The following is a 17,142-nucleotide window of genomic DNA, read 5'->3' as shown; positions in this document are numbered from 1 at the left end:
TCTTGATTAGGCCTGGCTTCGCTCATATCTGACGCCCCATCGGCTTTCACCTGTGATACTCGGTCATACACTTCGTTCTGCATGTTGCGGAAACTCCACTGCGAGATACGAGGCCTTTATCCGTCCATACGCATTGATTGTTGTACCGTGTACGGAGATTGGGGAAATGCGAACTATGTTACTGACCGATACTGGCGCTTGATAACAACGTCTTCGACCATGCCTATAACACTAAACGATCGAGCACTGGTACAGTTCGGCTTCTCGGTCATTGTTCGTTCGACCCACTCACGATGAGCGACGGGATCTCATCTTTTCCAATGATTCTGGGATAAAACTTTGGTACCCCGGGAGATACCTCCGCTACAAGCTGTGCGTGAAATATGTGCTTGAGCCTACATGAGCCCTCAACGCCCTCTACCAGTCCCCCGTGCGGATTCATGATGTTGCATGCGAAGCGCTGCCCTCTCGTGAGAATGCATCCAAACGGAGCCCGTGTACAAACGCCTCGCTGTTCGCAAATGCCTGGCGTGATCCCGGACAGTTGTACATGTCAGGGTACTTCATAACTCAACGTTAAACTTCCACTGGTCTGCAGCTTCAGCGTCAGCATTTGCAGCAAAGAAATACTTCATGCCTTACGTACCTTTCTTAAGATTTTCGGCGGTATCACTGAGCAAAATTTCTCGTCGACGGTTACAGTAGGTCGTCTTGTCCAAGATCTCGACCTTGAGGCTAGCCAGTTCATTCACTGGCTTTTCAAACATTTGACTGAGATTTTCCACAGCCATCTCCAGATCCTTCTGGTTGTCTTCGAATATCTCCGTCATGTTGTTTCGTGCAAGGTAGAAGGCAAAGGCGTACGTCCATTTCAGTGTCTGGCGACAGGCCTGTAATGCTTTGGCTGCAGTGTCGAGGAATTGCACCTCGATCCACGACATGTTAGATTGTGTCTGCAGACTCGTCATTTTCTTCTCCGTCTTGAGCCAGAGATCTTTGTCCAGTTTGGCAGATTGTTCATGATTGGCATAACGGTTATAGTAGTGCAGATACCGTTCCAGAGATTGACGAGAGCGAGCTTGAGCATCACGTGCGTCGGCTCCTGATTTCTCTTCAAAGCGGTTGCAATTGTACCAACTTGTACCGTGCTCGGACCAAGGTCCCATACACATCCAGCAGAATTCATGCTTGCATTTCCGGCAAGTCATGTGGTTGCATCCACCATTCTTTTCAATTGTAGATCCGCATTTCGGACACTCCTTTGTGTTGGCTGATATCCAGTTGGAGGTTTCGGAGTCGTCCTCACACTTTTTCATCCACTTCTTGACCAGAGCACACGGGGCAGGTCGGTGATCTGCCAGTGTACATCCAAAGCAAAAGTTATGGTCGTGTGAACACCGGACGGTTGGAACGACCCGATTGAGCTCACGCTTTTTGACTGGACACTCAATGGCATACTCACACTCGGGTGCCGGACACCACTTCAGGGTTTCCTTATCATCCACGTATGTCCTTGTGAGGAGAACCTCGTAACGATCCTGCACCGTCTGGCCGACCAGCAACTTCAATGATTTAGAATCCACGATCCGATGGCAACCATCAAAAGGACATTCAATCCTGGCAGCTTCCCCCTCTTCCTTAACTTTCTGTGTCAAATAATGACTATAACAATCGACGCAGTATCTGTGACCGCATTTCATGGCATACGTCTGCACATCAGGGCCGTCCTCGTAGCAGATCTCGCAGGTAAATCCCTTGACTGTTTTCGTCTTTGGTGACGCTGCCGAATCCCCTCCCAGGCCCGCAGCCTCGAGTACTTTCTCCGGATTGTCCATGTACGACTCTATGAGCTTTTCCTTGTTCCATCTCGCGAATCGTAAAAGGATAGCCACTTGCTCGGGTGGTAGTTCTATGATCGAGGAAACTTCCTGAAACTGTCGATCTTGCTGTAATTGTATGTCCTTCGGACTGAGGACTTTGAATTCAACTTCGTAGGGTTTATTGGGGCTCATCAGGATATCTTTATCGTAGCCGAAACCGCCATCTTGATCCTGATCAAAGTCTAGAACCATTTGTCAGCCTGAACGTCTTCCACGGCACGACGGGGACATGCATACCACCTCCCAGACTTCCAATATCACTATCTTGGGTTCCTTCATCGAAGTCGATTTCATCTCCGCTCGGCGGATCGGACATGAACTCGTCGTCCGAATCCATGTCTCGTAGAGAGGGTGAGCCGTGCTCAGTGACTGGAGTGGTCGGACCCTGCGCAGGAACGATGGATGTCTTCCGGGTTTTTGCAGATCCGTGCTTCAACGCGTCTGAGACGCTATCCTCGGCCTTTCTCTTTCTGATTGAAGGTGTCGTGGTGGCTTCTCTCGACGCAGCTGTGTCTCAAGACGAGACAACAGGCTGCTGTGACGGCGGGGACCGGAGGGAGAGAATGTCTCTAGGAGGAGATCAACGCACGGGCGTAACTAGCGAACAACATAAAGTGAAGGACAGCACACGAAAAACTCAATGGCAAGATCAGCTAAAGTGGTACATGTAGTCACAAATGATAAAGTCTTTGGAACACCGAAAGTGGGAGATCTCGAGCCGGGGACGGTTTAATAAGGCAGTCAGTCATTCAGCGCCGGGGCGAAAGACGCAGGAGCGGTACGGAGTAATCGTAGCCACATGATGGAGTGAAGCAAGTGGCGCTTAAAGAAGTCCGTCCATTGACACTTCGTCATCAGAGTCACGTGCCAGAATCCGTCGCAGCCTCGTCCGCCATCCTCATTGCCACTGGCCAGTTTGCCGAAACTTTCCCTCACAGCTGACACATCGAGATATCTATCCAACTTGGCCGCCTGCAGCCTTGTTTCGAGAATGCTACAAAGCTGGTTACTCTGGGCCTGCTGGTTTTGGCTACCACGGTATAGTCGATGGGGGTGCGGTAGGCCATCGCACAAAGCCAGGTTCCCGGCCTATTCGACTCAGAAACGCCACCTGTTGTTTTCACTCTTGCTTCCTTGGGCATTTCCGTCGAGTATCAAGGTCAATCATCATCCTCATCATCCTCTTCTTCCTCGCTCTCGCTCTCACTCTCGGCATTTTCCAGCCACTCGATGAATTGTGAAGTTTGTTGCCTCACCGCAGCCATTTCAGGTTCGCTGCTTGATCTCTCGTCCTCCCACCATTCAGTGAAGGCTTCCTCACTGAGCACCTCGAGATCGTAGAGATCCTTGACGACAAACAACAGAGTCTTCCCGCCATCCTTTCTTCGCGTCAAATCTCTCTGTGCGTCCAACAAGAACGAGACTTGTTCTTCCGTGGTCTGGGATGCACCTTTCCGCCGGATGAGTGTGTTGAAAGCAGTCAGGGCTCGTCTGCTGGCATCAGCCGCTGAGACACCTGCCTCTATCTCGCCATGAATATGCTTCATTAGCGCGATGGCCACTGCTCTGCGGACCTGAATTTCGTCGGCTCCTCCGCTAAAACGAAGACCCATCAATTCACTCAGCATATCATCAGCCATCTTCCCTTCTTGCATTCTTTGCACCAGAATCGCCACAGTATCATGCTGGAATCTGTCGGTGAACTCTTCGTCAGATACAGATGTAGCAAAACTTTGCCTTCTCGAGTCGCTTCTCGAGGAGAGCTCGTCTTGTGAGGCGTCCGAATCTAGAGTCGATAATGAATCTGCAAACTCCGCCTTTCCATATATCAGCCGGGAAATCCGTGAACCAACGAGATCGTCCTGATCATCAACATATGCATGGCCTTCTCCCTCCTCACCACCAACCACAGCCTTGTCTGGGCTTTCTTGCTGATTATCTTGCTGAGTTTTGCATATTCTTGTTCCAGGCGCTACTGTGGTGCCAGGAGCGATTCTAACGCCGAAAGAGATCAAGGCACCTTCTCCGATGATACTGTTGTCGCCGATGAAAGCCTCGTTGCCGATGATGGCTCGCGAGACTTTGACATTCTTGCCCACAGTCACGTCGTCCCATATGTACCCACCATCAATAGTTGTGTTTTTGCCAATGTGGCATCGTTGGCCTATGACACTGTTCACTATGTTGCATCCCGAGCCGACGCTGGAACCAGGGCCAACAATCGCGCCGAAAGCAATTTTCGTAGGTCTGGCCTTGATGACTGACCGGTCAGTGACATCGCCACGCGGCGAGCGTTCGTAGTAAGTGTCTGCAAAGACGTTGTTTTCGACAGCCAAAGACGTGACTAGACCTTGCTTCAGGTCTTGTGAGATGGCGTTATACGACCAAAAATCAGCTGCTCGGGAGGCATAGTGATCTTTCACGATATAAGTGTGGATAGTCTTGCCGTTCAGCTCATAGTCTTTCAACACACCATACAAGAAATCCTTTCGAGGAGCTTGATTGTCGAAATTGTCCGACCACAGGCTGAGCACGTCAGGAGTACAGATGTCGATTCTGCAGTCGATGAGATCTTGCCTGACTTCTATTTCTGTTGACTTCAAAATTTCTGGGTCGACCTGGGCCATAAACTGATTACCAGCTAACCCTTCTTCGTAATGCAAACATCGATCTTTGGTAGGGTCTAGAATGAAAGTCGGCACAACGCCTCCTGCATGATCATGAGAGCCGGGTTGAATTTCTCGGAGAATCATGGTCATGATGGCATTTTTGTCCTTTTCTCTCCGCGTTTTGTGCTGCTTCAAGGCTTTCTCCAGGGGGAAGTTGGACACAACATCGCCGCTGATGCAAACGAAATCTCCAGCCATCAGGTGCTTTTGGTCCAGATCTCTCATAATATCGCCGACCGAACTGGCAACGCACCTCAGGAAACTCACACTCTCAAAGGGTGACTTGTGTGATTTCCACCTAGAAGCCTCGATGTACGTTTCGACTTGGTCAACATGAGCACCGGCATAGATGTAGACAAACTGGACGCCGGCACTGGCGAGATACTCTAGGCTGTAGTCGATGAGGGGAGTGTTGGCGAGAGTTAATAGACATCTCGGTCGTTCGAGGGTGAAGGGCGCGAATCTGGTTTCGAAAGTATCTGCGATGATTACGGCTTGTAAAGGCTCTTCTTTGTTGTCATCGCCTGATCTACCTTTTCCGCCGGCAGATCTTTGTGGCTTGGGCGCCATTCCCAATGAAGCCGTTGGTCGTGAAGACAGGACGATTTATTGCCGATGAATATTAATGGGTGGTGAAGGACTACCGTGGGGAGTGATATGTGGCTTCGCAAGATCTAGCTGTGGAGTTCCTCTTCTGCATGATGCTGCTCAAGAAATAAATTGTTTGTCCATTTACTGAGAGCCTTGCGGACTGAGAATCCCAAGAATATTTTAATGAGACCAGTGAGTCACTCTGACTGGTTGGTCGTCATGCTGGCCACTGCTGGGTAACTGCTGGCACATCCCAATGAGAATTTGCGCTCGGGAATCTTGCCAAGCCTGGAAGCCGCTCCCTCTGCCAGTCACTGTGCAGTGTCAAAAGCATGGCCTAAAATATCAGGTAGCAGACCAGGAGAAAGGGGCCGTGTCTGCGTCATAGCGAGGGGGACCAAACATTGCCTGAATTGTTCTTTGCCTAATGTTGAAGCCCGTGTTCATTATTCTTTAAAAACAGCCTCTAATTATTGTTGCGGTTGCTCGCTCCTACAGTCGTCGTCGCAGCTAGACTCTACTCATTCATACTCATCAAGTCCGGCCCCTCCATCATTTCCTCGCCTTCGTCTGGCCTTGGATCGTCTGCCCGCGTTGAACACACCTCAGCCCCAATCGAGACCTTGCCGCGCCTCACCATGTCGAGAACATCAAAGGAAGCCCAGAATGTTAACCCGCAAATGGACCTAGATCCTAAATACGACGACTACGATTTCCCTACCACTGCTCCAGAATCACAGTCGGGCCACCCTGGCCATACGACCAAAGAACAAGATGCTCAAGTACACCAGCTAAGGGCCATGTTGGAACAGGAGGGCTACACTGAAAGACTGGACACTTTGACTTTGTTGCGGTTCTTGAGAGCTCGAAAGTTCAATGTTGAGCTTTCCAAGCAAATGTATGGTCCTCTCATGCAGGTTCTTGTATACACTGTGCTGATAGGTTCTCAGGTTCATCAAAAACGAGCAATGGCGGAAAGAATTTGGCGTTGATGACTTAGTCCGCAACTTCGACTACAAGGAAAAGCCTCAAGTCTTCCAGTACTATCCACAGTACTATCACAAGACGGACAAGGTACAGAGCAGCCCCAGTAAGGTGTGGTTCTTAGCTCACACTACACAGGATGGCAGACCCGTCTACATCGAACAATACGGCAAGATTGATCTCAACGCCATGTACAAAATCACGACCGCCGAGCGCATGGTTCAAAATCTCGTTGTCGAATACGAGAAAGTTGCCGATCCTCGACTCCCTGCTTGCTCGCGAAAGTCGGGCAAATTGCTCGAGACATGTTGCACCATCATGGACATGAAAGGAGTCGGCGTGTCCAAAATTCCGTCGGTCTACGGCTACCTGAAGTCTGTCAGCGCCATCTCTCAGGACTACTACCCTGAACGCCTGGGTAAACTATACATCATCAACGCACCTTGGGGCTTCAGCAGTGTATTTAGCTTCGTCAAGTCTTTCCTCGATCCCATCACCGTCGCAAAAATCCACGTCCTCGGCTCAGGTTACCAGAGTGAGCTCTTGAGCCAGGTTCCTGCCGAGAACCTTCCAAAACAGTTTGGCGGGACTTGCGAGTGCAAAGGCGGGTGCGAATACAGTGATGAAGGTCCATGGCAAGATCCTCAGTGGGTGCGGACACCGAAATGGGCCAAGAAGGATCCTGTCACAGGCAAGGATGCTGCAAACATTGTGCAGCCGGCCCCTACTGACGGTGCGAAGGATCCTCTCGAAGGTAAAGCACCGGCCCCAGCAACAGCCCCAGCGGAAGCTGAGAACGTGCCTGCCGAAGGAGCCAAGATGCCATTGGAGGCGCCTCAGCCATAGTCTGGAAGAAGAAGGTGCAAATTGCTCAGGTCAAGTTCTTCCAAAAGGCGCAGAGGCGGCGAGTAGTCATGCGTGCAGACGCGATCGACCAGAAAAGATAGAGAGGGTTAACGAAGCATGGTTTCGAACTGTATCTTGCGCATTGTGCACTAGGGGACCCTCGCACTTATACTGTAGGAATTTAACGCTGGCACTTTCATAGAGTTCTCTAGCTTCACCATAAGGTAGGTACCTATCTCTCGTATTCCCATGGTGCCCTCATTCGCAACATTCACTCTGCACGTTCCACACGTTCGGCGTGTCCCTTTTTTTTTAGCTGACTCCTGCCAGCCAATCTCGCTCGACCGAGTTATACTAAACTCTGTCTTACTGCCTTCTTGGATCAACCATGGTCCACGATAGGGCGCTGGTATGTCTAGCTATCATCGAGAAATAAGAATTCCCCGAGGATACCAGATGATTCAGCCGGACATTCGAGCTGCTGTCTGCCAGCATGCGCAATAGCCAGACACTCGGTTTTTCGCCGTCCCACCGTGGCTGTCCCGGCTAGACCCCTTCATGCCGTATCTTTTCGAATGTGCAGAACAGCCCGGGCATGTGTGCCCCTACTGTCCACGCTAGTATGCCTCATCCACACGCACACGCATTGGGCAAGTCCCCTTCGGGCGTAGATTGAGTGCATGTTCCTCTTCCCCGTGGGGTAACAGCATATGGCACGGCAGAATGTCCAGTCCTACCATGTCCGTATTCATCCCTTGTCGTTGGTCCTTGAGTCCCTCACTCGAATTCCATAGCAACAGTTCTTGCACGCTGGACCTTGCCCACCGTCTCGGTCAGACTTGTGCCACCACTACCCGCCACACTTTCGCTTGCAGGAAGGCCAGCGAGAACAGCCAACTCCCCAGTCCCGTGTTCATACATTGCCCGCACGTCCTCGTGCCAGCCATCTCTCAACGGTTTCAAGTCCAAGCTGCCACCGCCATTGGCGTTGTCACGTTCTTGTAGCTTAGCCATCTCCACCTCATACTGTTCATCATCGCCCGCCAGCTCGGCCATCAGCGCGTCTCGAAATTGCTCCGCACCCTGTTTCGGCGCAGTCCTTCTCAACTTGCTCACCTGCGCTGTGAGCGCTTCGAGTTCACCATACAGTCCCGCGACTTTGGCCTGTAGCCTCGTGTCATAGCTTTCGTAGACGAAATCCAGACCTTCTCTTTCCTCTTGCGGTTTTATTTCGTCCGACGCAACCGCATTGTTCGTCGCGCGGGCTATGATAGGAAGAGTGGACGCATCCATCCCATTGACTGCGATGTTCTGACTTGCGCCGGCCCATGTCCTACTCATGAACGCGTCGACGAGGTGGCGGACTCGGGCGCGGAGGGGGTCTTCCTGTTCTTCATCCTTTCCGATCGAGGTTTGCGCAGGTTCGGCAGGTTTCATACCATCGAGGCTAATAACTGTAGCAGGCTGACCGCGTGACTCGGCATACTTCTGCGACGCCGAGGGAGGAAAGTGGAGGTCGAGTTTCTGTTGAGCGGACGCGATCAGGTTGCGTTGGAGGTAGGTGAAGTCGTCAGGGGATTGGAGTTCGATTTTGCGATGATGAGTGTTAGGTGCCGGGTCTGGGTGGATAGATGCATCTATGTCCATTGTGCAGCGAGGCAAATTATAGTCCGCTGAAGGTAGTCACAGTTCATGGGTTCCTTATGTCGCTGGCATGCGTAGTGTGAGAAGTAAACAATCGATATGCGGAGAGAACTCGGGCTCCTATTGGCCGACTGGCCTCGAGGCTGGATTTTGGCGGGGCAGGATATCTACTCATACGGGAAAATTGGAAATCACAAAGATGAACTTGTCAATGGATTAGAGAATCCTCCAAAGGCATGCGATATACTCAAGTATGGTAGGAAACATCAAAAGAGAGCGAAAGCAGCGACAAGTGGGTACGAATAACGTGACTGCGAACAGATAATGTAATGAATCCCGATTCAGATTTTGCTTTGCCTAGCTATTTGGCCGTTCGTCTGATCTCGTAATTGTCTGCTTGGTTCCACCATTTCGTTCCCCTGGCTTCCATCTGTTCTAGCCTACTTGGTCTCGTCAAAAACGTAGGTCAAGTGGCAGCGACCGCAGTATTGTCGGTTGTGCATGGCAGCCATGAAAACACCAGCACCACACTCCTTGGTCGGGCATTCGCGTCGAAGTCGCTCGATCTTGCCATCACCATCGACCTTGTAGTATTTGAGAACAGCCAACTTGGTCTTCTTGCGCTTGTGCTTGATCTTCTTGGGAGTGGTGTAAACCTTCTTCTTGCGCTTCTTGGCACCACCACGGAGTCGGAGGACGAGGTGGAGGGTCGACTCCTTCTGAATGTTGTAGTCGGAAAGAGTGCGGCCATCTTCGAGTTGCTTGCCGGCGAAGATCAGACGTTGTTGGTCAGGAGGAATTCCTTCCTTGTCTACAAGAATGATTAGTTTCGCCATCGACCATCAGCCGTTCCAACTCGACGCACCTTGAATCTTGGACTTGACATTGTCAATGGTATCCGAAGACTCCACCTCGAGGGTGATAGTCTTACCCGTGAGGGTCTTGACGAAGATCTGCATATTGAAGATCTGAAAGAAAACCGTCAGTTCCTGGCTTTTGGTCGGATCAATGCGCAAAAGCTCCTGAAGGTTGTGCGGAGGGAATGATGAAAGTGCGATAAGAAGCAAGAGAGAATGTGCAGACTCACCTAGACAGAATATGTCTTCCTCAATCTTTTGTATGCAGAAGTGCTTGATAAGCCAAAAAGAACAAGAACGAAGTTGAGCCGCAGTTTGAAGATGAAATTCGATGTGTGGAAAGGCTTGGCAAAGGGTTTGCCATCTTATCTAATCTAACCACGTGACTCGGACTTGACCAAGCGAGCAAGCTCCAAGCTTGGATGTCTTGTAAGCTCTACAGAAATCTGACCATGTTTACAGAGAGGGACGCCACATTTGCAGTGCAGGGAAACCGCAATCATTCATTCGCGTACCAATTCATGATGAGGACGACTTTTCCATGAAAAGTCAGACCATTTTCTTATCGCAGACACCTGTCCTTGTTTCAAACTGTAAGTGGTGAAGTGAGCGCTTAGTTTAGAAAGGTTGCTACGACAACCATCGAACCATGTCGTGTTTACACCGCGACCGGTTCGTCATCATCGCCATGGACACTGGACAGCGAGCCGGAGTTACTAGTAGACTTTTGCACCTTGCTGTCAACACCTAGACTCTTCCATCTCTCCATACACTCCTAAACCTCCCCTTCAAAAACCACTTCCCACACCGTCGAAAGACAAGAGACCTACACAAAGACAAGCGAAGAAGCCTCTCAGGCAGTCCTGAACCAAACAATCTCTACTGCCCGAGAGGGCCCCTTCTGAATAACAGAAAGTCGCAAGCAGCCGCCTGCGACTGGTGGAAGCATAAAGAAGCAAGACCGCTGCCCGGTCCGCAGCCATAGCGCTGCGTGAGGTGAGAGGAGCAGTATATACCAAGATGAGAGGAAGACTGACAGGTGCAGTCTCGAACCATAGAAGGAACCAATACCGGAACAACGACAAACCCTTCGACAAGATACTATTTCGAACTCATCTCGCCTAAGATGATGTCCAATCCACCTTCATCTCTTCACCACCGACAGGCAATGCATCGGAGACAGAACTCGACTCCTATTGTAGCCTTTGAAGCCATGAAGGTCAGCACCAGTATGCCGCCACAACGACAATCACTTCACAGACGGGGACAATCGTTCGATCAACAACGAAGCCCCATACGAAGACAACAACAACAACACGGCAGTACGGTAAGTATGACTAACCTAGGATCAATCCACGGACAACAGATTTTGCGGGAAGCGCAGCAGCAAAAAATTGCAAGAAGACCGGGCCAGCAATTACAACTCAATATGGATATGCCAATCTCTCCAGATTGTGGTATCTATTCGGGTTCTTCAGGCTCAATGCCTGGAACGCCATTTGAAAACATGTCAATGAATGCGTTCATGCACCAGAATCCCAACGGCATGGACTATTCCCATTCACCACAATTCTTCTCCGACATGTACATGTCCATGCAGAATGGAATGCCAGGCATGGGGATCATGGACGAAAACACTCCTCAGTACCTCCACGATGCTCGCAGCGTCCATTCTCAACAAAGCAGCGGCATGTCCTTCGACGCGAGAAGAATGTCGCAACCAGATCTGCGCGTGCAGACTCAATTACGACCTCACACACCTTCACATCAAATCCAGACTGGTGAGCTCCTACAGATCCGCGGATCCGCGGTTGGTTCTTTTCTGCCACGCGCTGACATCAAATCTAGCACAATTTCCTCTCACACCTCCCTTCAGCCAACACACCCCAGCCGCACAATATTCACGATCTCTCCAAGCATCACCGGCTTTACAATCACCTTATCCCATTCCGATGACAAGAGGCCGGTCCTTGCAAGGCATCATCGAGAACGAGGAGTTCAAGGCTGACTTCATCACCACCCCGATCGCCACCTCATTCGAAGTCGCCGAGCTGCCCACTCCGAGCTCTCGAAGACACGTTCCAAGTCCCAGACTGCAGCAACATTCAGATCCAAACAAATCGAAACCAGTCATGTCACCTGCTATGCCGGCTGACGAGGGCACATCTCACATGCCACAGCTCACGGAGAGACCTGCTCCCATCTTGACTCCGATCCTGACTCAAGGACGAGACCAGAGTAGCAGCGCGTCACCAGGCCGACCAGCCCTCTCGCCTCGCCGAATGTCCATCTCCGATCTGAACCTCGAACCTGGCATTCAAGCCTCGATTGAAGAGACCAACGTCACTCTCGACGACATTGCACAATACATCGAGGGCCCGGACCCGGTTGACAACAGATGGATCTGCAAATTCGACGACTGCAACAAACGCTTCGGCCGCAAGGAGAACATCAAGTCACATGTCCAGACACACCTTGGCGACCGCCAGTTCCGCTGCGACCACTGCGGTAAATGCTTCGTCCGCGGTCATGACCTCAAACGCCACGCCAAGATCCACACCGGCAACAAGCCATACCCATGTGCCTGCGGCAACTCCTTCGCCCGTCACGACGCCTTGACCCGACACCGCCAGCGCGGCATGTGCATCGGTGCATTCGAAGGCACGGTCAAGAAAATCGTCAAGCGCGGCCGACCACGCAAGCACCGCCCCGAGATGGACGAACGTCTCGACAAGGCGCAGCGCACACGACAAAATGCCAATGCCGCCAACAGCGAAGGCTTCAACGACCCATACACGTCCTCCGCCTCCAGCTGCTCCATGTCGAGCTGGGGTTCCCCGCCGACCGAGAACATGGACAACCTGAGCATCCGCGGTACATCGCCGTTCGAAGGTGGTATGCCGCTCTTCGGCCTATCCAACCCACCCCTCGTCAGCATGGACCAGATGATCAGCTTTGCCCCAGACGCATTCTCCTTCACGCCTCCCGCCAGCCCAGGCTACTCGACCGGCACCAAGCCCAGCCCATCGTACCGCGAGTTGACACCGGCCGAGATGCACCAGCGCGGACACGACGTGACACGCATGCTCCCGGACTTGCCGGCCATGGACCCCAGTCTTTCCGTCATGAGCGCTGTCAACGGCTACTCCGGCCAGAGTCTACCCAGTCTGTCGCATTCCAGCTCTTCGCCCGCCGCGGACGTCGTGGCCTTTGACTTTTCCGACCTGCCCAACGATGGCTCCTCGTCAACCCTGATGTCCCAGTCTTCTCAGATGCCCAGCAAGCTCGACTCCGACCGAAATGACTTCGACACGTTCCTCGACTACGGCAGCATGGAGATGGGCATGGATTCTTCCTCGGTGCAGGACTTCTTTTCCATCTAGAGAATGGAACCGGGTTCTGTATTCTGGGACTTCTCCATGTTTTGACCAGAGTGATGTAAATGTGCAATGAACAATGCTTGCGTCGACACGGAGGAACGCAACGAGGCGATCTGCGAGGGGTTTGTCAATAACAACGAAGATATGGGATGGGACCCGTCAGGTTGAAATGCGCCAACCAAACAACACAATGTACTGTATTCTAGGCAAAGGATGAGAAACGAACGACTTGTTGATGAGGCGAAAACACTGGAGTTTTCATCAGGGATTGGGCTTATGGAGATTCAGCGTTTTCATGGGAACGAAGGCCTAACGGGAATGGATGGGTTGACTCATTGAACTGATTGCTTGCTTGCTTTGCTTGAAAACGAAGAACATAAGGGGGTCGGCTCGGCTGGGCTTGAACGAGGGCTAGGGCTAGGGCCAGGGACGACTGGGCTCGCGCTCGGCCTACGCCCCCTTTGCCTCTGATATGGGAATGTGTTTTTATCATGTCATATGCCTTCCTTCTTTTGTTGCGTGCTTCTTGTGTGCGTTTCTTCTCTTTTTGAACCAGGCGGTTCCGGGGGCTGGACTTGTACATTCATTTTGGAGACTGCATCGGCCCAGAAACACCTTTCATTCATTCATGCAGTCTCCGTCTTTTTCTTGCTGAGCAAAGCGTTGGCGTCACCGGAGCCCGGGGAAAGGAATGGTTGCAGGATCTGCTGGGGTCGATCTTGCCTCGCATGGCGTCTACGTCTTCGTCTGCGTCGCAAAGTGAGGCAAAAAGAAACCCCGCGACAGGAGGGACGAGGCACCGGGAGCATCCAAGGATATGGATGGCACCGCCGCAATGTCAGCAGCCAGCATGAGGTTCGACCCTTGTATCGAGAACGCCTGGTTTGGCCAATCTTTTTGTTATGAGGGAATGCAACACGGCAAGGTGGATGGACAGCCAGGGGTCTGGCTCAGTTAGTAAAGTCACTATCACCAATACGAATGCCACGCTTCTCAATTGTGTTCCGTCCTTGACGATGTCCTTCTCCGGGTCAGGCCCTGCTTCGAAATTTGTACGTGCACTGTCTCAGATGTATTTGCAATTCTACGATGATCTGCGATGGTCGATAGTTGAAACCGGTCGTTCATTTGCCTCAAGGCAAGGTGTGATAGCTTCCTGGGGTCGCATGTACTCTGGCGGAGATGATGCCATCATCCTTTACCCTGCACATGGACCAAGTTAATCGCTAGGCATAAGGCACGGCTGTGTTTGGCCATAGCAGTGGGCGCAATTGTCCACTGCAAGAAGGCCAGGGATCATGCTGGTGGTGGTGGGCAGCGTCTCCGCGCTCTGGGAAGTGTCGGCTGCCACAAAGTGAGGCAGGTCTCGTCAAGGTGGGCGACGTCGATCGAAAGGTTGACAGACCTCCGTGAAATAGTGCGAGGCATTCCAGGGGCGATGATGAAGACGCGGACGCAGCCATGCTTCCCAGAGCGCCGATAGGACCAGATAGTGAGGCTCCAGACGGGCATATGATCCGTGACAGATAGAGCGTTGCGGAGTCCATATTCCTCATTCTTGCACGTTCCAGACTCAAACTCGTCAAGCCATGAGGCGAGCATCGATACAGATGGCAGGTGCTACCGTACAACGCATGTGACTCCCAGTGCTAGAACGCCAATAGTTGGTATAGTATGAGCGTCTGGTGTAGAGGATGGAGAGGGGTCCTGCTCCGAAGCCCGAGATCGATTAGGTCCTTCGGGTGGAATAAATAGGCTGGGAAGCTTCTGGCAATAAAACAAGCCTGCCGTAGAGAGCGTCGATGAGACTAGATCCCGAGGAGCCTGGACAATCATTCAATCATACCGGATCTCCCGCAGTGATTCTGGATTTATGATTGATCATGAGCAAGTCGCTGGCCGTGGGCAGTGAGCCGGACGTCTGGTATGTTCTTGAGTTGAGCTTTGCGCTTTCCTAATGCACACTCCTAGTTCGTTATGGTAACTTCGCTAAGGCCCTTCCACGCTACTTGCTTGAAGGCTGTAATGATTGGGCCTGCGTGTTTGAAGAATGAGAGCTTCCACGGACCAAGGACGGGTATCCTGATCTCGGGTCACTGTTGACAAAGACGCCCTCGCAATGTCTCCTCGTGGAGGTGCTTCAAGAAACCAGCGCTGATCACTTAAAAGTGAGGCAAGGAGGGATTAGGCTGTCGTTTAGAGGAGTCCCATTCAATTTGTGTTCATAAAGCCACGCCCGGAGAATAGTTCCCAGAACCCAGGTGGGGGCGGAGCGTCAGTTACAGGACAGCTTGCGGGATAACCATCGGCATGAAAGTGCACGATCGGGTACGGCGAGCGGATAGATGCGGTTAATGTTGCAATCTTGATCACGCTCCGTCAGTCTGGTTGAGACGAACGCCGATCGATGCCCACTAGCCATACGGCACGAGTCTGTATCGACCTGGATTGTCTCCAGAGTACTGAATACAGAGGTTAGTACAGTAATGCAACGTCATGCTACCTCCCGGAAGGGTATCGCCCGTATGAGTGAAAGAAACAGGCTGGTGCAGGATGGATCCTTCCCCGATTGCATGCCCTGAAGTGTCAAGGTTCGGCAGCTATGGAGGTCGACACTATTGTTGGATCAGGTTTCGACTCGAGTACCGAGGGCAAGGGTCTGTCCATACCATACCGTGGTGTTTGTCCACTTTAAGCCGAGCTAACTTGGAATATCAGCCAGGAGCCTAAGGGATTATCGCACAGCCTTGCGAGGTGTGATTGGTCCGCAGATCAAAAATGACAGGGCTGCCCTAGTGATGATCGTCACCCAGCGAAAGCCACAGATCCTCTAGCTGTACGGAGTGACGGACAGGGAGATGATCGTGTCGATACCTTGGGCACTCAGACCTCGAGCAGTATTCAGAATGAACCGTCGTTAGCCGACTCGGGCCCTAGTGTTAGTAGGTCCAGCTCAAGGACCATTTCTTCTTGACCATGATGGCAATGGGCCCTGACAGTCCTCACACCTGAAGAGATGGTGTGCAAGAAGATGGGAAATGGGTACGAGTCTGACACCAGTCTGAGACAGGAGAATACCATCATCGCACTCTTGGCGCAGAGGAGGTGCTTCGACCGAGGGCAGCCGTTCTTTGCATTGATTACTCGCGTACAGGTCGCTGGTTGACAGAAGACGGCGAAATGCAGCCCGCTGCAATAATTGACTGGCTTTGGAGAATTCAGCAATCCGCAAAATCCGGATTCTGTTGGCCAACTCGGCATAATCAGGAGACATTTCGACCGAATTGGTGGTACAGCATTAGGGCTCAGCCACCAACGTCAACGATATTATTGAAGGGGGAAGGAGGGCCGTGTCTCATTATCCACGTGTGCAGACAGGAGACGACGGAAGCTCTGAAGACCGAAGAAAGACAGCCGGCGTTACGCCTGGATTTGCTCCAAACTGAGCGGTGTGGATGATCCTTGCCATAGGTTGACGTCGGTTGGCATGGCATTGAACGGTGCAGAAGACACGAAGACTGTCGAATCTCGGTCCCTTGACGCTGCAGTGCAGTAGTGGGTTGTATGCTGGCTCGCCCCGCGTTTCTAAAGGTATTCCTTGCAGTGGCGATCGCTAGGTGGGATTCAGAGGAGTTGGTGAGCAAGTGTAATAATGTGTACGCTGATCAAAGCAAAGACAGCAGCTGGTCTGATGAGCTTTATTGCCACTCAGGCCGGCCATCACTGTCATTTTGAAAGGGTCGTGAGCCACGTGTGCAGCAGTACCGTAGCTTTCCGCGTTTTGTAGCTCGTACTTCGTAGACTGCCTGCATCTAAGCAGTGCAGAGGTGCTTGCACCATGTGGATCGAGCGGACTCGATGCTGAGCGGCAAGTGGAGGATGGGAAGGAGATGAAGCTAGGATGGGAACAAAGTGAGGCGGATGGAGGAGATCGCCTCGATATAAGTCTGGCTTCTGATTGGCTCCTTGACGTCGACGCCCGGAAGCTGAGAGACACCATTTGATGCCATCTACATTCCTACCAACCACCTAGCCAACGACAGGGCAATTCATTGGTGGGATGACAGTAACTCGCACATGGCAGCGCCTGTATCATTCTTTCATGTTGAGTACGAGTAGAATCGTGCTTGACCCTGTCCGTTTCTGAGCCACTCGTCATTGGCCTACCAGCAGCTCCCAGTCCACGACCGCTCCTCTCCTGAGAGCCTTATATCATCCTTGAGGCTGCTCGCATTAGAACGCCTTCTTCTCTACTCAGAGCAGAACAAGAAACTCAAACAAGAAACATCAA

The 17,142-nt window shown here is 51.8% G+C and overlaps 7 protein-coding genes across 8 annotated transcripts; 2 read left to right on the top strand and 5 right to left on the bottom strand.

The window, feature by feature from the left end:
• Positions 1-121: 121 nt before the first annotated feature.
• Positions 122-2,631, bottom strand: PV05_09377 (uncharacterized protein). Its single transcript, XM_013455709.1, has 3 exons — positions 2,118-2,631; positions 647-2,062; positions 122-592 (listed from the first exon to the last, which is right to left on the bottom strand). Exons 1-3 carry the CDS (start codon positions 2,215-2,217, stop codon positions 564-566), a joined length of 1,545 nt encoding a protein of 514 aa, XP_013311163.1. The 5' UTR covers positions 2,218-2,631; the 3' UTR covers positions 122-563.
• A 43-nt stretch (positions 2,632-2,674) lies between these two features.
• On the bottom strand, positions 2,675-5,343 carry PV05_09376 (uncharacterized protein). The gene has a single exon (XM_013455708.1). It carries the CDS (start codon positions 5,117-5,119, stop codon positions 3,041-3,043), a length of 2,079 nt encoding a protein of 692 aa, XP_013311162.1. The 5' UTR covers positions 5,120-5,343; the 3' UTR covers positions 2,675-3,040.
• Positions 5,344-5,497: 154 nt separating this feature from the next.
• Positions 5,498-7,199, top strand: PV05_09375. 2 transcript variants are annotated; one of them, XM_013455706.1, is made up of 4 exons: positions 5,498-6,038; positions 6,091-6,214; positions 6,263-6,815; positions 6,866-7,199. In XM_013455706.1, the coding sequence occupies exons 1-4, from the start codon at positions 5,779-5,781 to the stop codon at positions 6,880-6,882; spliced, it is 954 nt and encodes a 317-aa protein (XP_013311160.1). In that variant the 5' UTR covers positions 5,498-5,778; the 3' UTR covers positions 6,883-7,199. The 2 variants fall into 2 exon arrangements, with proteins under 2 accessions (XP_013311160.1, XP_013311161.1); XM_013455707.1 differs by having other exon boundaries at positions 6,263-7,199.
• Positions 7,162-8,665, bottom strand: PV05_09374 (uncharacterized protein). Its single transcript, XM_013455705.1, has one exon. The coding sequence runs from the start codon at positions 8,615-8,617 to the stop codon at positions 7,748-7,750; it is 870 nt and encodes a 289-aa protein (XP_013311159.1). The 5' UTR covers positions 8,618-8,665; the 3' UTR covers positions 7,162-7,747.
• A 274-nt stretch (positions 8,666-8,939) lies between these two features.
• PV05_09373 (ubiquitin-40S ribosomal protein S27a) lies at positions 8,940-9,833 on the bottom strand. Its single transcript, XM_013455704.1, has 3 exons — positions 9,702-9,833; positions 9,480-9,582; positions 8,940-9,425 (listed from the first exon to the last, which is right to left on the bottom strand). Exons 2-3 carry the CDS (start codon positions 9,571-9,573, stop codon positions 9,055-9,057), a joined length of 465 nt encoding a protein of 154 aa, XP_013311158.1. The 5' UTR covers positions 9,574-9,582; positions 9,702-9,833; the 3' UTR covers positions 8,940-9,054.
• A 146-nt stretch (positions 9,834-9,979) lies between these two features.
• PV05_09372 (uncharacterized protein) lies at positions 9,980-13,851 on the top strand. Its single transcript, XM_013455703.1, has 3 exons — positions 9,980-10,467; positions 10,517-11,252; positions 11,320-13,851. Exons 2-3 carry the CDS (start codon positions 10,598-10,600, stop codon positions 12,852-12,854), a joined length of 2,190 nt encoding a protein of 729 aa, XP_013311157.1. The 5' UTR covers positions 9,980-10,467; positions 10,517-10,597; the 3' UTR covers positions 12,855-13,851.
• Positions 13,852-15,443: 1,592 nt separating this feature from the next.
• PV05_09371 (uncharacterized protein) lies at positions 15,444-16,725 on the bottom strand. The gene is made up of 2 exons (XM_013455702.1): positions 15,521-16,725; positions 15,444-15,466 (listed from the first exon to the last, which is right to left on the bottom strand). The coding sequence occupies exon 1, from the start codon at positions 16,110-16,112 to the stop codon at positions 15,753-15,755; it is 360 nt and encodes a 119-aa protein (XP_013311156.1). The 5' UTR covers positions 16,113-16,725; the 3' UTR covers positions 15,444-15,466; positions 15,521-15,752.
• Between the last annotated feature and the right edge of the window lie 417 nt (positions 16,726-17,142).

The sequence above is a fragment of the Exophiala xenobiotica genome (assembly GCF_000835505.1).
Source record: "Exophiala xenobiotica strain CBS 118157 unplaced genomic scaffold supercont1.6, whole genome shotgun sequence".
In the NCBI taxonomy this organism is placed as follows: Eukaryota; Fungi; Ascomycota; class Eurotiomycetes; order Chaetothyriales; family Herpotrichiellaceae; genus Exophiala; species Exophiala xenobiotica.
The sequence above is the reverse complement of the archived record's forward strand: the minus strand, read 5'-3'. Positions and strand labels throughout refer to the sequence as shown.

What these genes read in the sequence shown, in the direction of transcription:
- PV05_09377 (XM_013455709.1), bottom strand. Translation starts at nt 2,217, where the DNA reads ATGGATTCGGACGACGAGTTCATGTCCGATCCGCCGAGCGGAGATGAA. An exon ending in TATTGGAAGTCTGGGAGGTG is followed by an intron (nt 2,063 to 2,117) that starts GTATGCATGTCC and finishes AAATGGTTCTAG; the next exon opens with ACTTTGATCAGGATCAAGAT. An exon ending in CGCCGAAAATCTTAAGAAAG is followed by an intron (nt 593 to 646) that starts GTACGTAAGGCA and finishes CTGAAGCTGCAG; the next exon opens with ACCAGTGGAAGTTTAACGTT.
- PV05_09376 (XM_013455708.1), bottom strand. Translation starts at nt 5,119, where the DNA reads ATGGCGCCCAAGCCACAAAGATCTGCCGGCGGAAAAGGTAGATCAGGC.
- PV05_09375 (XM_013455707.1), top strand. Translation starts at nt 5,779, where the DNA reads ATGTCGAGAACATCAAAGGAAGCCCAGAATGTTAACCCGCAAATGGAC. An exon ending in GTTGAGCTTTCCAAGCAAAT is followed by an intron (nt 6,039 to 6,090) that starts GTATGGTCCTCT and finishes ATAGGTTCTCAG; the next exon opens with GTTCATCAAAAACGAGCAAT. An exon ending in ACTATCACAAGACGGACAAG is followed by an intron (nt 6,215 to 6,262) that starts GTACAGAGCAGC and finishes CACACTACACAG; the next exon opens with GATGGCAGACCCGTCTACAT.
- PV05_09374 (XM_013455705.1), bottom strand. Translation starts at nt 8,617, where the DNA reads ATGGACATAGATGCATCTATCCACCCAGACCCGGCACCTAACACTCAT.
- PV05_09373 (XM_013455704.1), bottom strand. Translation starts at nt 9,573, where the DNA reads ATGCAGATCTTCGTCAAGACCCTCACGGGTAAGACTATCACCCTCGAG. An exon ending in TGTCAAGTCCAAGATTCAAG is followed by an intron (nt 9,426 to 9,479) that starts GTGCGTCGAGTT and finishes TCATTCTTGTAG; the next exon opens with ACAAGGAAGGAATTCCTCCT.
- PV05_09372 (XM_013455703.1), top strand. Translation starts at nt 10,598, where the DNA reads ATGATGTCCAATCCACCTTCATCTCTTCACCACCGACAGGCAATGCAT. An exon ending in TTCACATCAAATCCAGACTG is followed by an intron (nt 11,253 to 11,319) that starts GTGAGCTCCTAC and finishes CATCAAATCTAG; the next exon opens with CACAATTTCCTCTCACACCT.
- PV05_09371 (XM_013455702.1), bottom strand. Translation starts at nt 16,112, where the DNA reads ATGCCGAGTTGGCCAACAGAATCCGGATTTTGCGGATTGCTGAATTCT.